Source organism: Myxocyprinus asiaticus, chromosome 17 (assembly GCF_019703515.2).
Source record: "Myxocyprinus asiaticus isolate MX2 ecotype Aquarium Trade chromosome 17, UBuf_Myxa_2, whole genome shotgun sequence".
Classification (NCBI taxonomy): domain Eukaryota; kingdom Metazoa; phylum Chordata; class Actinopteri; order Cypriniformes; family Catostomidae; genus Myxocyprinus; species Myxocyprinus asiaticus.
In genome coordinates this window covers 30,608,859-30,630,790 of record NC_059360.1, presented here as the reverse complement: position 1 = coordinate 30,630,790, position 21,932 = coordinate 30,608,859, and the positions used below count along the sequence as shown (strand labels likewise).

Below are 21,932 nucleotides of genomic sequence, written 5' to 3'. Positions count from 1 at the left end.
TGGCTGTGGGGCTAAATTGATGTGAAGGTAATATTTTTAGCCTTGTGCTAGACAACTTGGCATGTGTAAAGGGAAAGGGCTCTGAAGTCTAGTGAGATGGGTCAGAGGCAGCGCAATTGTCAGGGGGTAAAATGTTCTAAATTCAAAATGCTCATTTTGAATCTCATAAGAAGATGGCAATTAAAAAATTACAGTGGTGGTACCATGATAGTACAGTAATGGTCTAAGATGATAACACCATGGTACTGAATAATTAACATACACATTTACCACTATTCATTGTCCCAAAAACATAGTAACACCATAGCACTTTTGAAAGTACACAGGGCATCATTTGCATAGGAACAAACCTGAAAAGTCAGAGGTTAAAATGCAGCTGGGGAGAGAGGTTGACCTTCTCCATATAGGTGTAATAACATGCTATTAAAAAAAAACAAAAAACGGTGTGTTGTAAATGTTTCTGCAATTATTTATTTTATCTGACTCCAAAACAGTCTTTGTTCTTTTGAGTGGATATTCCATTGGGATCTATAAATGATGAAATAATACAGGCCAATATTAAAGCTAAAGCCTTTTTGGTTTAAGTGACAAAAACAGAAAATTAGCAGTCTCTGACTTAATTATCTTGTTTTCAACTGTTATAATTCCACAATTACACCTGCTGTGCCCTCTGCCTCACATACCAGCTGGCATAAAGGAAACATTTCTGAGAGAAAAACCAGGATTATTATTTCTGAAGATTATAAAGTTAATCAAAGGCAATAAAAACTCCGCCAACCCAGATTCAAGTGTTTCTAAAAAGGCAACCATTGTCATGTTGTGGGTTGCCTTGTGTATATCAGAATAGCGCAAACACAAGGCAGTCTAGAGACGCTTGTAGAGTTAAACTCATTCCATGATGTCATAGGATAAGCTGTTGGATTAGTTTCAAAACATCTTAGTCGGCGCACGCACGCACGCACGCACGCACACTAGTATCAACAATCTTTGAAAAAAAATGACATTCATTTTATCTCAGACAAAGTGACTTAAAACTTGAATATATACATATTTTACAGCTGCAACAAGACATAATTATCAAGTTACATTGGATTTTTCAAAGAAAGAGCCAATCACTTCTATCCTCCAGTTTTTCCAAAACAGTGAATTTACAAAAATAAATAAATGTGGCTCTGGTTTGAAGTCTGGTGTTAATGAGCAGTCTGTTATGCTGCCTGCACAGGAAACCATGAAAAGAGTATGAAGACAGAATGAGCAATAGAACATTTATTTTTTTAAAAAAATAACTTTTTCATAAGGAATTATTGAGTTAAATGTAAGATAAACCAGATGTATCAGTGTGGGATTTGCTTCAAAAGAAATCATACAATTTGCTCCAGCTGATTAATCCAAGCTGTCTTTTAAGAAATTCCTTGACCTTAACTTTGAGTAGTATGAAGGAAGTTCCCTTTCATGATGAAATATTATAATCAGAATCAGCAGGTTTATGTGGGTGATTCACATAGACCTGCTGGTTATTCACAGTTGTTTTTCCTCTCATGTCATAAATTCTCAGACTTCATATCCTTGGTTCTTTCTGCATGGGGAGAATTTCTGTCAGCCAGTACTTAAAAAGAATGCAGACCACTGAAACCTCATCTGTAAAACAGGACAGAGAAATACATGATCAATTACATATTAAGATTTAATAGTCAAAGAATAATCATATCTTAAAGGGATCATGTCATGAAGAAACTGAGCGTTTCAGACAGAGGAGTAAAAACAAGGTGGACTATGATAATATATTACTAAATTATGACTGTTGTGGTGCAAAAAAAACGTTACTAACATTATCAGTGGACCTCAGGGAAGATAATAAAATGAGAAAAGTAAAAAAAAGTATGTCGTGACCCCTTTAAGATTAAGTAACAAATCACGTTGTGCCTCACACAACGTTATCCATAAGAACAAGTTAAGAAAATATGTGGTGCTGATGTCCCTATTTAAGTCTTCTATTAGAAATAAAAATTATTGCGTGTGAGGGTGTGCAACAGTGTGCATAGTCTACATTACAATGCCACTTTTGACTGTTTTCAGATGCTGAAGTAACCCTAACCTAAAACACAATATCTATAGAATGAGAAGAACTAATACAAATCTAGAAATAAGGATAGGATGCTTCGGGCAGAGTCCTGCACATGGGCGGGTAACCGCGGGTACCCAATGACTGAAACGCTAATATTTGATGTAACGGGTGGAAAAATATTTACATTATAACATGCTGTATGGGTGCAGGTAGGGATCAATAGGCACGGGTGGACTGCGGGTCAAACAGCCAAGGCTATTTTTTTTAAATGTCAAATAATGTTAATCTCTCTCATCTTTTTTCTGTTAATTGTCACCACAACGTTAGACTATGTGTCTATTTTTCTTAAATGCTCCAACTCAGAGTGCCTAATGTTAGTTTGATTGCTTGTGTGACGTGAGCAAATAAAATATTTTTGTCTACCTGATATAGTAGATTTATTTTAATGCGGGTGCAGCTCAGAACGCTGTATTTATTTTAAACGGGTCAGGTTGGGTATGGAATTAAATTAGTTCTGCTGTCGGATAACAGGTCGGGTGTTCTGGTAAGTACTGCAGGTGCGGGTTTACAAAACAGGACCCAAGCAGGACTCTGGCTTCGGGGTAAACCATCCTGCAATATGAGAGTAAGAGAGTAACAGGTAAAATGAAGTGTTGAAACTACTGGTGGAAATAATGGTATGTGAGAAAATTCAATGTCCTGTGGTTGTCGTGGAGATTAAGGCTGTGTTCAGTCATCACCATGGACACCTGTAGGGCATGTCCTGAATCTGCTGTGTGCTTGTAGCGCCTAAATAAAACACTGATTACATTATTAAGGTCTAATCTGACTTTACAAACACACACACAGGCAAAGCTGTGCTGGTACAAACACTTGGTATGTGCCAGAGTTGATGTTGTGGTCTTATTCTAGATCTGGGCCTCAAGGCATCTAGTCTTGGTCTTTGAGTGTCTGCATGTTGTTGCTTCTACAAACTGCTGCATCTATTGTTTTTCTAATCTCAACCATAAAACCCAAGCACACACGCTTGTAAAATGTCCAGACAAGTAATTCCACTCACCAGCAGGCAATGTGCTTGTGTCTCTGAACTCTTGCAGCTGTAATATTAACTGCTCCTTGTCCTTCCTCAGGAGAGCCCAGAGTCTGCATAACCTAGAGATCTCAGCAGGGGGCAGCATGCCCCCTGAGAGACGAGAGAACAGAGACTGCACTGCAGTGAGGCAGAGAGAGGGATCACTTGCTACACAGGAGCCTGTAGAGAGGAGGATAAAATGCAGATGAGAGTGGTGCTGATGTGAGTAGAAGCAAACCCTGCTCAAGGGGCGCCGTATCATGGCTGACCCTGCACTCTGACCCCAGCTTAGCTGGGATATGTGAAAAAAAAGAATTTCACTGTATATGTGCAAAAATGTATAATGTGTGATAAATAAAGAAAATTATATTAATTATTATTAACTCACAACTTTTTTAGTTATAAATACGGTAGGGTCAAAACGTCCGAGACCATACTGAAAATCTGTGATTTCTTTTTCATTTAAACCTGAAAATAAGTAGAAAGTCTTAAAATTAAAAATAAATGTTAAAACAAAGTTATGACATAAAACAATTAAATTTTTAACAGGGATGCAAACTCATGAGAGGTGAAAAAGGTGAGAAAATCATAGCAGGTGTTCCAGGTGTATATTTTCAGTCAATTTGTTTGTTGTATTTAAAGCTTTTTGTTGTATTCAAAGTTTTTTTAAAATTTTTTTTTTTGAGCGTTTAAGCTTAAAGCAACCCTTATAAGTGATTTTAATAAGAAAACTTTAGAAACTTTTACCAAACAATTTGGGAAAATAGCTTCAGAAAATGTGACTTTGGCTGAAAGGTGATTAGCTTGCATCCCTTATTTAAGATTTACCACTATTTCAAGGTCACAAATCAAATGTAAGCAAATCTGTGACAAAGACTATGTTAAAGGAATATTCCAGGTTCAATGCAAGTTAAGAAAGCAGAGTTATGGGTTACAGTAAGGCACTTACAATTAAAGTAAAAATACTCACTATTTCAAAAGTATAGCTCCAAGATGTAAGCAATGTGATTTCAGTGTGATAAAAATCGCTTCCTAAACTTCCTTTATATCCAGTTTTACAACTCGATAATGCCGTAAACCTTAAACCAACAGAAAAAAATGCAGATTTTAACAAATTTTAACAACAAGTTTTAACAGAAGTATTAATGCAAGTGCTTTTATAAAATGATAAGCTTCACAATTCTGCCCATAAACCCTCAAAAAATTGGCCCCATTCACTTTTTTTAGTGCCTCACTGTAAGAAAAGAAAAGAAGGGACGAGTCTAAATAATTTTTTGTGGTAATCAACATTATGCCACAAATGCTGCCGATTAAGCCTGACTTGTATTGAACTCGGAATATTCCTATAACTACTTATACAAATGGTCAGAATTCAGTTTAAACACACAAGATGCTCTTTGGAATGTTTTCAAATCATTATGGGATAACATGGATGATCAGTTTTGCACAAACTTGTGGAGTCCATGCAAACTCGAGTGCATGTTGGCAAATCTTTTTCAATCAAATTGTTATGCTGATAATATAATTCATAAAATTTTATATTGCATTTTTGTAATGTATTAGAAGAAAAAGCTAAATAGAAGCATTTTCACTAGAGGTGTCAGACTTTTGGACCCCACTATATATTTATGTTATAATTTATAATACATAAACTATCTCTATATTTTTGCATGTTATACCACTTACGATCAGAGAGATAGATCTCCTGTGTGGTACGGAGGAAGTTGAGCACCCCCACTGAATTTCCCTCAACTCCTTCCTCTTCATTATCCTCTCTGTAAGTAAATTCGAGAGCTCTCGCACGAGGCACCAGTCCAAGAGTGAGGAGCTTCTCTTTGTGACGCTTCTTCTTCATCTTCCTCTTTCTGTTCTTGCTGATCCGCTCATTGTCTTCAGGGCACACTGAGCTTACAGTGTTACCTTCATCATTGGGATCTGCAGCATCCGTCTGGCCCTGCACAGCGCCCTCTGCTCGAGAGGTGGATATTTCTCCTGTATCTGTAATTGTAGTAATAGTAGATAGCTTTTTCTTTTTCCTCCTCTTCCTCCTCGTCTTATGTAACTCATGATCATCGGTGTCTGAAAGATCCAAAAACAGCTCATTGTTGAGGAAGATTATGTTGCATTTTTAGGATTATTACAAAATTGACAGGCATCAGGCTACAGAATCATTCTCAGCAGAAATAGGTTAAAGTGGGTAATTGGATAATTTAATCTAAAAGAATGTTCCAGGTTCAATAGAAGATAAGCTCATTCGACAGCATTTGTGGAATAGTGCTGAATACCCCCCCCAAAAAAGAAAAAAATTAAATAAATATTAACAACTCGTCCCTTATTTAAAAAAAGAAGCAAAAATTGCAGTTACATTAAGCAAGGCACTTACAATGGAAGTGAATGGGGCCAGTCCATAAACGTTAAAATACACACTGTTTCAAAAGTATAGCCACATGACATAAACATTATATGTGTTAACGTGATTTTGGCGTGATAAAATCACTTGCTAACTTTATCTGTGTAAAGATACACTGGCGGCCAAAAGTTTGGAATAATGTACAGATTTTGCTCTTATGGAAAGAAATTGGTACTTTTATTCACCAAAGTGGCATTCAACTGATCACAATATATAGTCAGGACATTAATAATGTGAAAAATTACTATTACAATTTGAAAAAAATATTCAGAACTTCTTAAACTACTTCAAAGAGTTCTCATAAAATAATCCTCTACGTGCAGCAATGACAGCTTTGCAGATCCTTTACATTCTAGCTGTCACTTTGTCCAGATACTCAGGTGACATTTCACCCCACACTTCCTGTAGCACTTGCCATAGATGTGTCTTGTCAGGCACTTCTCACACACCTTACAGTCTAGCTAATCCCACAAAAGCTCAATGGGGTTAAGATCCATAACACTCTTTTCCAATTATCTGTTGTCCAATGTCTGTGTTTCTTTGCCCACTCTAACCTTTTCTTTTTGTTTTTTTGTTTTTCTGTTTCAAAAGTGGCTTTTTCTTTGCTACTTTTTGGGTAGAATTCAATGAAGCTGTCAGCTGAGGACATGTGAGGCGTCTACAGTATTTCTCAAACTAGAGACTCTGATGTACTTATCCTCTTGTTTAGCTGTATCTGGGCCTTCTACATCTCTTTCTGTCCTTGTTAGAGCCAGTTGTCCTTTGTCTTTGAAGACTATAGTGTACACCTTTGTATGACATCTTAAGTTTTTTTGGCAATTTCAAGCATTGTATAGCCCTCATTCCTCAAAACAATGATTGACTGCAGAGTTTCTAGAGAAAGCCGTTTCTTTTTTATTTGCCATTTTTGACCTAATATTGACCTTAAGACATGCCAGTATATTGCATACTGTGGCAACTCAAAAACAAACACAAAGACAACATTAAGCTTCATTTAACGAACCAAAATGTGGTGGCGTAGTGACTTGCCTCAATCCTTGCCTCCGCGTCTGAGACTGTCAATCCGCGCATCTTATTACGTGGCTTGTTGAGCACGTTACCACGGAGACGTAGCACGTGTGGAGGCTTCACGCTATTCTCCGCGGCATCCACACACAACTCAACACACACCCCACTGGGAGCGAGAACCACACATTATAGTGACCACGAGGAGGTTACCCCATGTGACTCTACCCTACCTAGCAACCAGGCCAATTTGGTTGCTTAGGAGACCTGGCTGGAGTCATTCAGCACGCCCTGGATTAAAACACGTGACTTCAGGGGTGGTAGTCCATGATGTGCTTTTAAACAAACATTTTTTTTTCCTGTGGTAATCAACATTATGCTACAGAAGAGTCATGTGACGCCATGCAAGGATTGGCAAGCTCTGCGTACTTTGCTAGTTTTAACACTTTTAATGATATAAACCAGTGAGATTTGATACACTCTGTTCCATAACTGTTTTAGGAGGACAATATGTCAAAGAATTCAAAATCCTCAGGCTCTGGAGACATTAAAAGACACTTACGTGCTCAAGCTGACACCCCCGAGCAGGCCGCGAGCCTGGGAGTCGATTTAGTCGGAGAGGTGCAGGAAATGCGGCGAGAGATGCAGGTTGAATGACGAAGGTCATTGCTGACTTGGAGGATCTTGCTGTGATACGTTGATTGATCACTGCCATGGAGGCGAAGTTCACTGAGGTGGTTTCAAGAGTGGGGGATGTCGAGAAACAGATTGATTATCTGGAGTCATCGGAGAGGGAATTATCTGATAATCCGCTAGCGACCAAGGTGGATTTGGAGCGTGTCTGGAAAAAGTTGGAGGACACGGAAAACCGTAGCTGGCGGAATAATGTCCGTATTGTCGTAATTCCTGAGGCCGAAGAGGGTCAGGATATGGTGAAATTCCTGGATGGGCTCCTTCCGAATCTGCTCGACATAACAGGCCATAAGCTGGAAATCGAGACAGCTCACAGGGTTCCTTCTCGGCGATCCGCGGAGGGAGACAGGCCCCAATCAATTCTGGCCAAATTTCTGAGATCATCCGATAAAGATTTTGTGTTACACGAGGCGAGGAGTAAAGGAAGGCTTTCTTGGAAAAACCACAGCATTTTCTTGTTCCCAGACTTTGCGAATTCGACAAGAGAGATATGTGATGGATTCAAGGAAAGCAAGAAACTTTTACATCAACGGAAAGTCGCTTTTGCACTGATATTCCTGGCCAAATTGAGAACAGATGCTAAGGATGGCCGTAAAACATTCACATGCCCACAGCAAGCGATGTCTTTCATAAAGTCAATGGAGTGAGTAAATCAACTTGTGGTACTCACGTTGCAGCCGCTTCTTCACTGAATATTCACTTGACTGTTCGAGGAAACGGAGTCCTTTTTTTTGTGCTGGTTCCGCCTAGCGGCTGAGTTTATTTTGTAGAGTAACACACCTTCAGGACAGTTTTATGGATGAATCTACATGCTCTTTGTGTTTATTCCACTGATTGGCTGGAGTTTGTTTTACAGATTATCTTTTGCCGTGTAATTCTGTCTCACAAAATTTGTATAGAAACACCAGACTTGAGTAATCTGATGGCAAATTTGTCGCGGGGTTCTTGTAGGCATACATGGACTATTTGAGTTTGGAGGGATGGATGCCGGTTGGCGCTGTCATGCGTGGGGTTAATTCGCACTGTGGCAGCGGGGTGTGGTCGAGCATCTGCCCGGAGAGAGAGAAGCGGTAAGTGTGCATACACCTGAGCCAGATTATGATTAACACCTGTTTCTAGTTACAGTGAGTTTGGGGAGAGTGGTATAAAAGGACCATGCCACTGACAAGAAGGGGAGAGAGAGCCAGAGATCTAGAGTCCCACTGAGTAGTTGATGTGTTAATTTGAAGCTAGAGTTATTGTGAAGCTGTAAACTCAGAGGAGTTGACAATTAAAAAGCCTTACCTGAGACTGAAGAAACTCAGTTCCCTGTGTCCTCCTTCCCTTCCTGTGTGAAGTTTTGTTACATGCATGTTTTTCTTTTTTTTTTTTTTTGGTTCTGGGGGATGTTCGGGTTTAGATGGATGCACTAATGGAATGTGGTCTTTATAATCTTGTTTTTGACACACAATCTATTTTTTCTTATATGTCAAAATGTCAAATGTTAATGAGTGGATTGTCTCTCTCCACGTGGAATGTAAATGGGTTGGGGCACCCCATAAAAAGAAGGAAGGTTATTTCTCTTCTTAAGCGCAAGAAATATGATATAGTGTTTCTTCAAGAAATGTATCTTTCCCTGCAGGAAGCTGAAACATTTGGGAAGATATGGGGTGGACCTATTTTCTTTAGTGCTGGCTCAAGTAAGAGCAGGGGAATCATTAATAATAATAATTATATAATAATTTTCTTTATTTATCACACATTATACATTTGCACATATACAGTGAAATTCTTCTTTTTCACATATCCCAGCTAAGCTGGGGTCAGAGTACACTGATAAGTAAACATCTACAATTCAAATGTCTCAAACAGATTAAAGATAAATTAGGAAGAGTCATTATTGTTTTAGCTGAAATTCAGGGGCAAAGTCTTATTTTGGCTAATATTTATGCACCTAACATTGAAGATCAGGGCTTTTTTATAGATCTTTTTTGAACCCATCTGGGAAGGACTTTACATTTTTTTAATTAGTCCATAAGATTTCATCTAAAATATTATATATATTTATTTATAATTTATAAGTCCCTCATTTCATCAGTTGCTGATTGCACAATTGGAAACATTTTAGTCTCAGATCATGCCCTAGTGTGTTTAGAGGTGTCGCCACATATGGAGAAAAGGAAATCATATAGTTGGTGCTTTAATGTATCCCTTTTGCAAAATCCTGAATTCCAGCAAATGTTAAAGGCTGAAATCAATTATATGGACACCATCTGGTCCTCAGTATCCTCTGTGGGCGTGGCTTGGTAGGCACTTAAGGTGGTTCGTAGGGGCCGGATCATACAGTATGCCGCATTCACCAAATATCCAAAGCACAAGAACTCGTGGAATTGGAAGGGAATATTAAAAGTGCCGAAGCAGAGCTGAAGCACCGAATGCCTTCTGATGGCCTCAGAGAATTGACCCATTTGAAATACAGATATAATACTATTTTGTCACGGAAGGTGGAGTTTTAGCTATTCAGGGCAAGACAGTCATACTTTGAGTTGGGGGACAAGGCAGGAAAACTTCTGGCTAGATATATAAAACAAAGAGAGTCTTTTTCTACCATTTCCTCAGTGATATCTACTGGTGGAGAAATATTTACCTCAGCCATTGATATTAATAGAATTCTTTAAAAGCATTATCTTGATCTCTATAGTTCCACGTCTTCATCTACTGATGAGGATATCAGAAACCATTAGAACTTCCTAAACTGACGACTGAGCAAAAAAATTCTCTTGATTCTGAGATAACCTTGGAGGAGCTTGGTGAGGTAATTAAGGCCTTACCTACAGGCAAGACTCCGGGGCCAGACAGCTTTGCCGCTGAGGTTTTTAGATCTTATGCTACAGAATTGGCTCCACTTTTGCTAGAAGTTCATATGGAATCATTAAAGAATGGAAAGCTTCCGCCAACCATGACGCAAACCTGGATCAGTCTAATTCTTAAAAATGACAAAGCGAGTGTAAGAGTTAACGTCCAATTTCCCTGATCCAGCTAGACGTTAAAATATTGTCAAAAATTTGGGCTAACCCATTAAGTTATGACATCTCTTATACATATAGATCAGGTGGGGTTTATTCTGGGCCGTAACTCTTCTGATAACATTAGGTGTTTCATTAATGTCATGTGGGAAGTGGCGAACGATCAGAATCCGGTCGCTGCCATCTCACTTGACACCAAAAAGGCATTTGATATGGTAGAATGGGATTATCTTTTAAGATTTTGGAAATGTACGGGTTCGGGAATACTTTTAGGTGGATTAAGTTACTTTATAGACACCCAGTAGCGGTGGTTCAAACAAATGGATTAATTTCAGATTATTTTACTCTGGATAGGGGCACCCGGCAGGGTTGGCCTCTTTCCCCCTTATTGTTCTGTCTTGCCCTGGAAACATTATCAGCCACGATAAGGAGGAGGATTTTCCAGGGGTGGTTGCGGGAGGTCTGGCGCATAAGCTTTTGCTTTACACAGATGATATTTTATTATTTGTCACCGACTCTAGATTTATGCCTTGCCTTCACAGAATTATAAATTCCTTTTCTAAGTTCTCAGGATATGGAGTGAACTGGTCGAAATCCAAAGCTTTGGCTCTGACAGCTAATGCCCGGTAATGACTTTTCAGTCAGGTGCCTTCCAGTGGTCCAAACAGGGCATTAAGTATTTGGGTATTTTATTCCCAGCAAATTTGTGTAATTTAGTTAGAGTTAATTTTGACCCTTTAATAAAAAAGGTTTTCGAGCAATGTGGGCAGGTGGGCTTCATTACATTTATCTATGACTGGGAAGGTTAATGTTGTTTAAATGAATTGTATTCCAAAATTCAACTACCTGCTACAATCTCTCCCAATAGATGTCCCCCTCTCTTATTTCAAGCAATTTGATAGCATCACGAATTCCTTCATTTGGAATAGTAACGTCCCAGATTACATTTCAGTAAGTTACTTAGGCCGATTGACAAAGGTGGGCTCGGCCTACCCAAGATTTTGTTTTATTATTATGCATTCAGTCTCAGACACTTGGCTTATTGGTTGCTCCCACCTGAGAGAGCACCTCCCTGGTTTTGTATTGAACAGGAAGTTCTTGCCCCTATTTTGCCATTACAAAGCCTTTCTATCAAACTAACTGGAGAAGTTAAGTTACACCCCGTTATATCGCATTTGCTTTCGGTATGGACAAAAGTGTCCAGAGAGTTTAATTCTGACATTTATTTAAATGTACCCTTGAGCATATGGCTGAACCCAAAATTATGTATTAATAAGTCCCCTTTCTGCTGGACAGAGTGGATTGTGAGGGAGGTTAATAAGCTCGGTGACCTACATGAGAGTGGAGTGTTGAGATCCTTTGAAAATATGGTTTAATATTTTGGGATTCTCAGGTCTCAGTTCTTTAGGTATTTACAGCTGCGCCAACTGCTCTGTTCTATTTTTGGGAGTAACATACTAAAGTGGTAGATACTCTGTGAGTGGTGATTACTGCTTTTCGAAAAGGTCATGCGGCATCAGTGTATTACTCCATGCTAATTCAGAGTCTGGGGGACGGAGCTTTGGCTTCTCTCAAGAAATTATGGGAGAAAGATTTAAACTTGGTATTGGAGGAGGGAGTGTGTTCTAGGACTCTAAAAAACATCAAGTGTACATCTAGAGATGCAAAGGTGCGTCTTATGCAATTTAAGATTTTACATCGATTCTATTGGACCCCCTCTAGATTGTATAGGCTTGGTCTGAAAGATACACCCACCTGATGGCAATGCCAATCAGAATATGGGGACACAACCCATGTTTTCTGGTGGTGTGTTAAGATCTAAGAATTTTGGTTGAGTTTTATGTGTGACGTATTGGGCACTCAAATTTAATTTTGCCCCAGACTCTGTATTTTAGGCGATGGGGCGGACATTAATATAGGGGATGAGTACATAAAGAATTGGGTCCTGGCCAGTGTTATGATCGGCAGATGGGTTATTCTCAGGGGATGGAAGTCAGAGATGGGCAGGGTAGCGGCATTTGAGGAGATGTCGTATAGAAGGCTGGGCCATCTGGGGTTATTTGATAGGAAATGGGGCAGATATCTGGCCTTTTCGTAAGCCTCTCGGGGAGGGGCAGTGGAGAGGGATCTCTAGTTTTAAATGTGTGTATGCAATTTTATTGTTTTTTTGAAGGTAATTTTAATTTTATATAATTTGATTCCGCATTTTCTGTTATGTTTATTTTATATGTTGAATGGAATCAATAAAAATGGTTAATAATAATAAAAAAAGCAACATAAAAAAAAATAAAAAAAACATTATGCTACAAATGCTGTGATTGAGCTTAACTTGAATTGAACCCGTAACATTCCTTTAAAATAAATTCTAAAAACCGAATGACATCAGTGACAGTAAGATTACTTTTACATTTATGCACTTGGCAGCTGCTTTCGAATTTAAACAAGCTACAAGAACACATTATGCACGTCAAATCAAGATGGTTTATTTGTATAGCGCTTTTCACAATACATATTGTTTCAAAACAGCTTGATAGAAAATCATGCCTTAAAGCCCACAGTGAGCAGGCCAAAGGCGACTGTGGTAAGGAAACAAACTCAGTAATGTTTGGCTAGCCATCCTCCTCTGGCAAGGCAAATATTACAATAAATGTACATATGCCAAATGTTTTGTACATAAACATTATGTGTAATACTAGTCCTGTGCTTATTGAATAAACTATTAAATTGTTAAAATGTGTAAGACAATGTTTTAATGGTTATGATCATGGTTAATTTTTTGAAATCCTTCCTAAAACGAGCACAGAGATGCAGGCCAGTGAAGTGTCTCTTGCTGTCTGACTGATATCGTCTAAGAGTCAATTACTATAGTGGGTATCGAAAAATCAAAACTCAAGACATACACACATACGCACACATACTCATACATCCCTTTGCCCTTTAAGTAGTTTTTGCGGGGTTTTCATGCTCCTCAGGACTATACAAACATACAGAGTTGTGCTGAGCTATTGATTTTATCATCTGTATTCAGAGCAGAGAAGTTGACCGCACATCTAAGTGACACTGCAGGAGCCAAAGATTCAGCTCATCAGCATACAGCTCATACAATGAGAGCGGCTTGCAATAAAGGAGAGAGGAGGGGAGCCTCAATAATATGGACGATATGAGTGAGTTTGTGTGTGAGAGAGAGGGAGAGAAGGATAAAGAGACAGGTTTTGAGTGAAGTTATTGCTGCTCTGCAGGTCCAGTGAGGTCTATTCAGATCAATAGCAACACAAAGACAGTAGGAGGAAATCTGCACTGCTCTTTAATAAAAAAGAGATATGTAACAAACACATGAAGCCAAACCACAAATAGACCCTTTTCAAAGAGTTCAATTGATATTAAATTGTTACTGATAAAAAAAAATAAATAAAAAAAAATAAATAAAACAGGATTACACAAACAGAACATACACACACTGAATCAATTTATAAAATTGTATATCCCTTCCCCTGTATATATATATATATATATATATATATATATATATATATATATATATATAGATACATGCCATATATATAGATACAGCCAAAAAAACAAAAAACAAAATGCAGCCAAGCCGTCTATACGACATCTCTTCAAAAGACGCTACCTTGCCCAATTCGGTGCACCATTCATAAAAAGAGGGAGCGCTCATAGATTTCCATCCCCTCAGAATTATCTGTCTCCCGATTATTCAATTATGCATTTTCAGCTTAATTTAGCAGGGTAAATTTAGCATTTATTACTTTTTCATTTCTTATGTACATAGTTTAATGCATTATTTTATTATATCACTGTATTTTGTGTTATATTACCCTGGGATTATAAAAAAATACAAATCACACAAAGTTGCTACTTGCTAGGTTGCTTGGCAAGCATAAACAGCCTAAAGTTAGGCTTATGAACTAGGCTATTTTACCACTGGACAGGTCGTGTCTAACAACACCTCTAACTCTTAGTAAAACCACTGCACTTATGAACCCAGACATTTCACAAATATTCACAGCAAATATCTTCAACAGTCTCATTTCTTTTGGTTCCAGGGTATTTTTGTAAACTAATCATATAAATTGCAAGTGCTGTGGGTTTCAAGTCCACACTGTTTTTGGACTAAAAAAGGCCCTTTCACACTGTTAATTTGAGTTTTTATTCAGAGCGTCCTGGCTCAAAAATGTGCTCCATTGAATCATATGATTTGATCATTTAGATCCACAACTGGAGCAGCAAACTTAAAATAAACAGAAAATCATTCAAGCATTTAAAACACAACTGATTAGACTAAATAACCCAAATGTAAAATATCAAATAGGATATGGCTCAGTGGTTAAGGCTCTGGGTTACTGATCAGAAGGTCAGGGGTTCAAGCCCCAGCACCACCAAGATGCCACTGTTGGGCCCTTGAGCAAGGCCCTTGACCCTATCTGCTCCAGGGGTGCCGTATCATGGCTGACCCTGCACTCTGACCCCAGCTTAGCTGGGATATGTGAAAAAAAGAATTTCACTGTATATGTGCAAAATGTATAATGTGTGATAAATAAATACAATTAAATTATTATTATTAGATACAGTCGCAGTAGTGTTGTCTCAATACCAAAATTTCAGTAGTTGGTACTGTTACCAGTGAAATTTCAATACCACAGCAAAAATATGCTAATATGGTAATGTGCTATTGAACGTACACCTTTAGCCTATTTAAAGTTATATATTGCTTAATATATTGTTATATTATGATATATTACTTATAATTATTTATTAATCAATATTTATTATTATTATTATTATTATTATTATTAGTACTACATTGAATATTACATTTTGCTATACAGTTGTAATATATTTCTGTTGCAATTTCTTAAATTTCAGGCATATTTTTTTCTAAACATGCTTTTATTTTGACGTGTGGTTTTGACGGAAGCTTCACTTCTTCTGTTGATAAACAGATGGCTACATGGCCCGGTGTGATCGTTAAAGTGCAAATGCTGCGAGATTATTTGTATAAATATACAGTCTACATGTGCTGTGCGCTTCACAGTGGATTAGTGCTTTGTCATCTCACACAACACAAATGATTCTCAATGTCTGTGGAGTTCCCAGTGTATGAGCTTTCATCTTCACACGTTCATTTAAAGCACTCAGCTCATGCATACTAGGATTGTAGCCTTTCACGGTTTATTAATCACACTAGGACATATCACGATTTAAATTTGATTAATTGTCCATTTCAATTTAAAAGGAGTAACGGAGTACACAATCAAATAAGCGTGCGAGCATATGAAAGCCATGTGTCAGTCAGACAGCGTGCGGGTATCGGATTGAGTTGGTGCTCGGTACTTCCGGTACTGTAGAAACACTAGTATCGTGACATCTTTTTTTATATTAGTACTGATTCTGAAACCGAATTACCTTTTGGTACTTTTGAGAACACTAAGACACAGAATAATATAGCTAATATTTTCTGAACTCAAATTAAACCAGCCTATGGTGGTTTGCTGGTCTTAGATGGTTTAAGTAGATTTAGTTGGTCTCCCAGCCTGACAAGCTGGCAAGTTCCCCAAACCCCACTAAAACCAGCAAAACAGTCCAGCCTAATGAACTTGGCCAGGCTAGAAGATTATCTACCCACTTTATGCTGGTTTAAGATGGGCTATTCAATAATACTGGAAGGAGACTTTAATCTTTTGATGGACTCAGTCCTTGATCATAGTGAGGCAAAAGTATGCAAGCCCCCTAGAGCAGCACTGACACTTCACAGAATGTGTAAAAATCTTGGTTTTACAGATATTTGGAGACTTTTGAACCCCTCTTGTAGGGACTATACATTTTATTAATCAGTCCATAAGATTTGCTCTAGAATTGATTTTATTTTTTTAAATATCTATGTCCCTCATTTCATCTGTTGTTGATTGCTCAGTTGGAAACATTTTAGTCTCAGATCACACCCTGGTGTGTTTAGAGGTGTTGCCACATATGGAGAAAAGGAAATCATAAAGTTGGCGCTTTAATGTATCCCTTTTGCAAAATCCTGAATTCCAACAATGTTAAAGGCTGAAATCAGTGTTTATATGGAGACCAACTGGTCCTCAGTATCCTCTGTGGGCGTGGCTTGGGAGGCACTTAAGGTGGTTCTTAGGGGTCGGATCATACAGTATGCCTCATTCATCAAAAAATCTAAAGCCTGAGAACTCGTGGAGTTGGAAGGGAATATTAAAAGTGCAGAGGCAGAGCTGAAGCGCAGAATGTCGTCTAATGGCCTCAGAGAATTGACCCGATTGAAATACAGATATAATACTATTTTGTCGCGGAAGGTGGAGTTTTGGCTATTCAGGGCAAGACAGTCATACTTTGAGTCGGGAGACAAGGCAGGAAAACTTCTGTCTAGATATATAAAACAGAGAGAGTCTTTTTCTACCATTCACTCAGTGAAATCTGCTGGTAGTGAAATATTTACCTCAGCCATTGATATTAATAGAATTCTTTAAAAGCATTATCTTGATCTATATAGTTTCACGTCTTCATCTACTGAGGATATTAGAAACTTTGTGGAACCATTAGAACTTCCTAAACTGTTGGCTGAGCAAAAAAATTCTTTTGATTCTGAGATAACCTTGGAGGAGCTTGGCAAGGTAATTAAGGCCTTGCCTACAGGCAAGGATCCAGGGCCAGATGGCTTTGCCGCTGAGTTTTTTAGATCTTATGCTACAGAATTGGTTCCACTTTTGCTAGAAGTTTATACGGAATCATTAAAGAATAGAAAGCTTCCGCCAACCATGACGCAAGCCTGGATGAGTCTGATTCTTAAAAAGGACAAAGATCCAAGCGATTGTAAGAGTTACCGTCCAATTTCCCTGATCCAGATAGACGTTAAAATATTGTCAAAAGTTTTGGCTAACCGATTAAGTTATGACATCTCTTATACATATAGATCAGGTGGGGTTTATTCAGGGCCGTAGCTCTTCTGATAACATTAGGCGTTTCATCAATATCATGTGAACAGTGGCGAATGATCAGACTCCGGTCACTACCATCTCACTTGACACAGAGAAGGCTTTTGATATGGTAGAATGGGATTATCTTTTTAAGATTTTGGAAATATACGGGTTCGGGAATACCTTTATTGGTTGGATTGTTACTTTATAGACACCTGGTAGTGGCAGTACAAATGAATGGATTAATTTCAGATTATTTTACTCTGGATAGGGGCACCCGGCAGGGTTGCCCTCTTTCCCCATTATTGTTCTGTCTTGCCCTGGAACCATTAGCAGCCACGATAAGAAAGGAGGATGATTTTCCAGGGATGGTGTGGCGCATAAGCTTTTGCTTTTACACAGATGATATTTTATTATTCGTCTCCGACCATACTAGATCTATGCCTTGCCTCCACAGAATATTTTTTTTTCTCCCCAATTTGGCATGCCCAGTTCCCAATGAGCTCTAGGTCCTCGTGGTGGTGTAGTGACTCGCCTCAATCCGAGTGGCAGAGGACGAATCTCAGTTAAGCGCATTACCACGAAGACCTAGCGCGTGTGGAGGCTTCACGCTATTCTCTGCGGCATCCAAGCACAACTCACCACGCGCCCCACCGAGAGCGAGAACCACATTATAGTGACCACGAGGAGGTTAACCCAACGTGACTACCCACCCTAGCAACCGGGCCAATTGGTTGCCTAGGAAGCCTGACTGGAGTCACTCAGCACGCCCTGCATTCGTACTTGCGACTCCAGGCGTGGTTGTCAGCGTCTTTACTTGCTGAGCTACCCAGGCCCCCGCCACCTCCACATAATTATTAATTCCTTTATTAAAGTTCTCAGGATACAGAGTTAATTGGTCTAAATCCAAAGCTTTGGCTCTGACAGCATAATGCCCAGTAATGGCTTTTCAGCTGGGCACCTTCCAGTGGCCCAAACAGGGCATTAAGTATTTGGGTATTTTATTCCCAACAAATTTGTGTGAAGTTAATTTTGACCCTTTAATAAAAAGGTTTTTGAGCGATGTGGGCAGGTGGACTTCATTACATTTATCTATGATTGGGAAGGTTAATATTATTAAAATGAACTGTATTCCAAATTTCAATTTTCACAAGATTCCCCATGCCTTTAGAGCTCACCACCCCCCCCCCCCAAAACATCAGTGAACCACCACCATGCTTCACAGTGGGGATGGTATTCTTTTCACTATAGGCCTTGTTGATCCCTCTCCAAATATAGCGCTTATGGTTGTGACCATAAAGCTCTATTTTGGTCTCGTCACTCCAAATTACAGTGTGCCAGAAGCTGTGAGGCATGTCAAGGTGTTGTCGGCATATTGTAACCGGGCTTTTTTGTGGCATTGGCACAGTAAAGGCTTCTTTCTGGCAACTCGACCATGCAGCTCATTTTTGTTCAAGTATCATCGTATTGTGCTCCTTGAAACATCCACACCGTCTTTTTCTAGAGCAGCCTGTATTTCTCCTGAGGTTACCTGTGGGTTTTTCTTTGTATCCCGAACAATTCTTCTGGCAGTTGTGGCTGAAATCTTTCTTGGTCTACCTGACCTTGGCTTGGTATCAAGAGATCCCCAAATTTTCCACTTCTTAATAAGTGATTGAACAGTACTGACTGGCATTTTCAAGGCTTTGGATATCTTTTTATATCCTTTTCCATCTTTATAAATTTCCATTACCTTGTTACGCAGGTCTTTTGACAGTTCTTTTTTGCTCCCCATGGCTCAGTATCTAGCCTGCTCAGTGCATCCATGTGAGAGCTAACAAACTCATTGACTATTTATACACGGACATTAATTGCAATTTAAAAAGCCACAGGTGTGGGAAATTAACCTTTAATTGCCATTTAAACCTGTGTGTGTCACCTTGAGTGTCTGTACTAAGGCCAAACATTCAAGGGTATGTAAACTTTTGATCAGGGTCATTTGGGTGATTTCTGTTATCATTATGATTTAAAAAGGAGCCAAACAACTATGTGATAATAAATGGCTTCATATGATCACTATCCTTAAATAAAAGACTATTTTCAAAATCAATGCCAAAATTTCACAATTTCTGCCAGGGTATGCAAACTTCTGAGCACAACTGTATATATATATATATATATATATATATATATATATATATATATATATATATATATATATATATGGTTTTTGTTTTTTTCTGTTTTTTTGTGTGTGTAATTTGGCTTTGACCACAGGGATTTTTGTTGGGGGTCAGGGTGGTGTTTGGGATTGTGAGAGGGAAGGGGAATAATGGGGGTTAAAAGTTGATTCTGTGCATATATGTTTTGCTTTTCTGTTTCATGTGTTTGAATCAATAAAAAGTGTTAATTGGAAAAAAAATGGGCTATTCAGCAGGGTTAATGAAACTCAGTATCTCAGTCAGGGACTGATTAGACACTAGATTATTTCAGCACAATTAGTGAGATTCATTTCCTGCTGGAGCGTGTGATTGAAAGAGGAATGGAATAAAAAGAGAGAAGGATGATAATAATCTGAACCTGAGAGGTGTGTCATTAATCAGACGCTACAGGGTTTCACCCACTCACCGGCTGTGCTATCCTCAGAGTCAATAGGATCTGGATTGTATGGTGTGACAGATTCATCCCCACCTGTAATCAGGTAGCCTTCAGGAGGAGGAAGTACAGTGTAGAGTTTTTTGCCTTGTACAGCTGAACTCTTCTTAACACCTAAGAGAGAGAGAAAGAAAGTTAGAGAGAATAAGTAGCCATGCAGCCATGTCCCATTACATTTTAAATTTGATGCTGGAGCTCAGTTAAATGCTAGGTGTGACGGCCCTGCATGCCTAGCATTGCTGTGTTTTAAGTGCCTTTCCTCTTGCTTCCAGCACATTTGGGGGATTCTTTTTTTATTTATTTATTAAGTTGATCTGTGTTTTGCAATGCCTCCCATTCATGTTACCATGTCAAGAACCAGACATGTTTAACAAGTAACAAATTTGTACCTGACTCTTTGTGTAGGATGGACTCAAGTCTTTCTGCAGGTGGCAGTGGGATCCGTTCCTCAGCTTTAGGTTGCAGTGTACTCTGACACTGGGCTGCAGGATACAGTCTTTGCAGAACCTTGGACTGAAATACTGAAGTATATTTAGTCATTTAACAGATGCTTTTATCCAAAGCAACTTAAAAATTAGGAACATAACCAATTTGTCAATCAAAAGCCAACAATATACGCAGTATCGCACTGCTAAATTCTAAAAATAGAATAATACAGCTGCATGAACAGCATGGACTTGAAGGAATAGTTCACCCAAAAAAGAAAATTCTCACATTTCATCATGATCGCCAAGGAGACTGCTGTCAAGATTTACAGTGAAATAGGACTTATATTTCACACCCAAAATCGATTAGATCACACTGATTAATCCAGTCGTATGGATTATTTTATGCTGCCTTTATGTGCTTTTTGGAGTTTCAAAGTTTTGGTCACAGTTCACTTGCATTGAATTGACCTACAGAGCTGACATATTCTTCTAAATATCTTAGTTTGTGTTCTGCAGAAGAAAGTCACATCTGGGATGTCATGAGGGTGAAAAGGGGGGGAGAGTCTATTTCTTTAAGTTAACATTAGTCTTGACGCAGAAAACTAGTGTTCTCAATAATCTGTTCAGGCATGGAAGCCAGCACTCTAAGCTTGTTAATGGTCAAGTACCTGAGCGTGGGGATGTAAACAATAATGCATGTGCAGCCTACAAGTTTCTCGAGCACGTGGTGTAAACATACAGATTTATTCAATATTTGCTTCTTACCTTCTTTTCTGAGCGACATATCAGCGACTGAAATTGATAATGACCCGTTTTTCTTGCATTTATGACTTAAATAAATCGTATATAAAATGACAATCCACTATGATAAAAAAAAAAAAAACAGTGAATAAACAGTGGCCCTCTGCTTACTATAACAGTATAACTGCATTACTGCTATCTTCAGACTATTTTAAATGCATATTATGAACTCCGTTTTGAAATCCAGAGCACATATATATATATATATATATATATATATATATATATATATATATATATATATAAAGAGAAGGAAGAGTAAAATCGCACGTATGTCCCTGTTCAAAGCAAATCCTGTCGTACTGCGACTTCCGACCTTACCAAGATGGCGGCTGAGTGTACAGTGTGCTCAACTGCGCCATCCAGCGGCGACAATGAGCATGATAGCAGCGCACAGGGACCGCAGCATGAGCACCAGCGTGCGGGGCGGTGAGAGCTTGGTGCATGCACTCTCAAAACTTCACTACCATTCTTACCATGTAGCAGCAAGCTCAAAGAATACCTAGAATGTCAGCTTGGAAGAAGGTAAGTTAAGTAAATTGTGCATGCATTTGTCCAAAAACATGTAGGGGGAAAACAAAAGTGCATCTTCTCTCTCGAGCCTTTGTGGGGCTGCACGCGGGATGCAGAGCTCAGCATTACATCACTCACCTGCCTAGAGACGCGCGAAGGCGTGACACCTGTCACTTGTGCCCTATTTTAAGCGGATTCAACAAAAATCTTAAATTTGAGCCTATCTACTTTTGTCTTCAGTTGGAAAAATACTTTAGAAAAATAGTGTTCTCAGAGTGTAAATCTGCATTGCTGGACATTGATCATGATTTGTACAACAACTTCTGTCTCAACTGGGTAAAACTGGGTCTGTTGTA

The 21,932-nt window shown here is 38.7% G+C and overlaps 1 protein-coding gene across 2 annotated transcripts; it reads right to left on the bottom strand.

Moving 5' to 3' along the window:
• Positions 1–446: 446 nt before the first annotated feature.
• LOC127455534 (glutamate-rich protein 1) lies at positions 447–21,261 on the bottom strand. Of its 2 annotated transcripts, XR_007899687.1 has the most exons (7): positions 21,028–21,261; positions 20,224–20,355; positions 19,808–19,948; positions 4,824–5,216; positions 3,126–3,317; positions 2,489–2,677; positions 447–1,638 (listed from the first exon to the last, which is right to left on the bottom strand). XR_007899687.1 is itself a non-coding variant. In XM_051723517.1 (6 exons), the coding sequence occupies exons 1-6, from the start codon at positions 21,044–21,046 to the stop codon at positions 1,559–1,561; spliced, it is 957 nt and encodes a 318-aa protein (XP_051579477.1). In that variant the 5' UTR covers positions 21,047–21,258; the 3' UTR covers positions 447–1,558. The 2 variants fall into 2 exon arrangements, 1 of the variants encoding a protein (XP_051579477.1); XM_051723517.1 differs by lacking the exon at positions 2,489–2,677 and having other exon boundaries at positions 21,028–21,258.
• Positions 21,262–21,932: the final 671 nt, after the last annotated feature.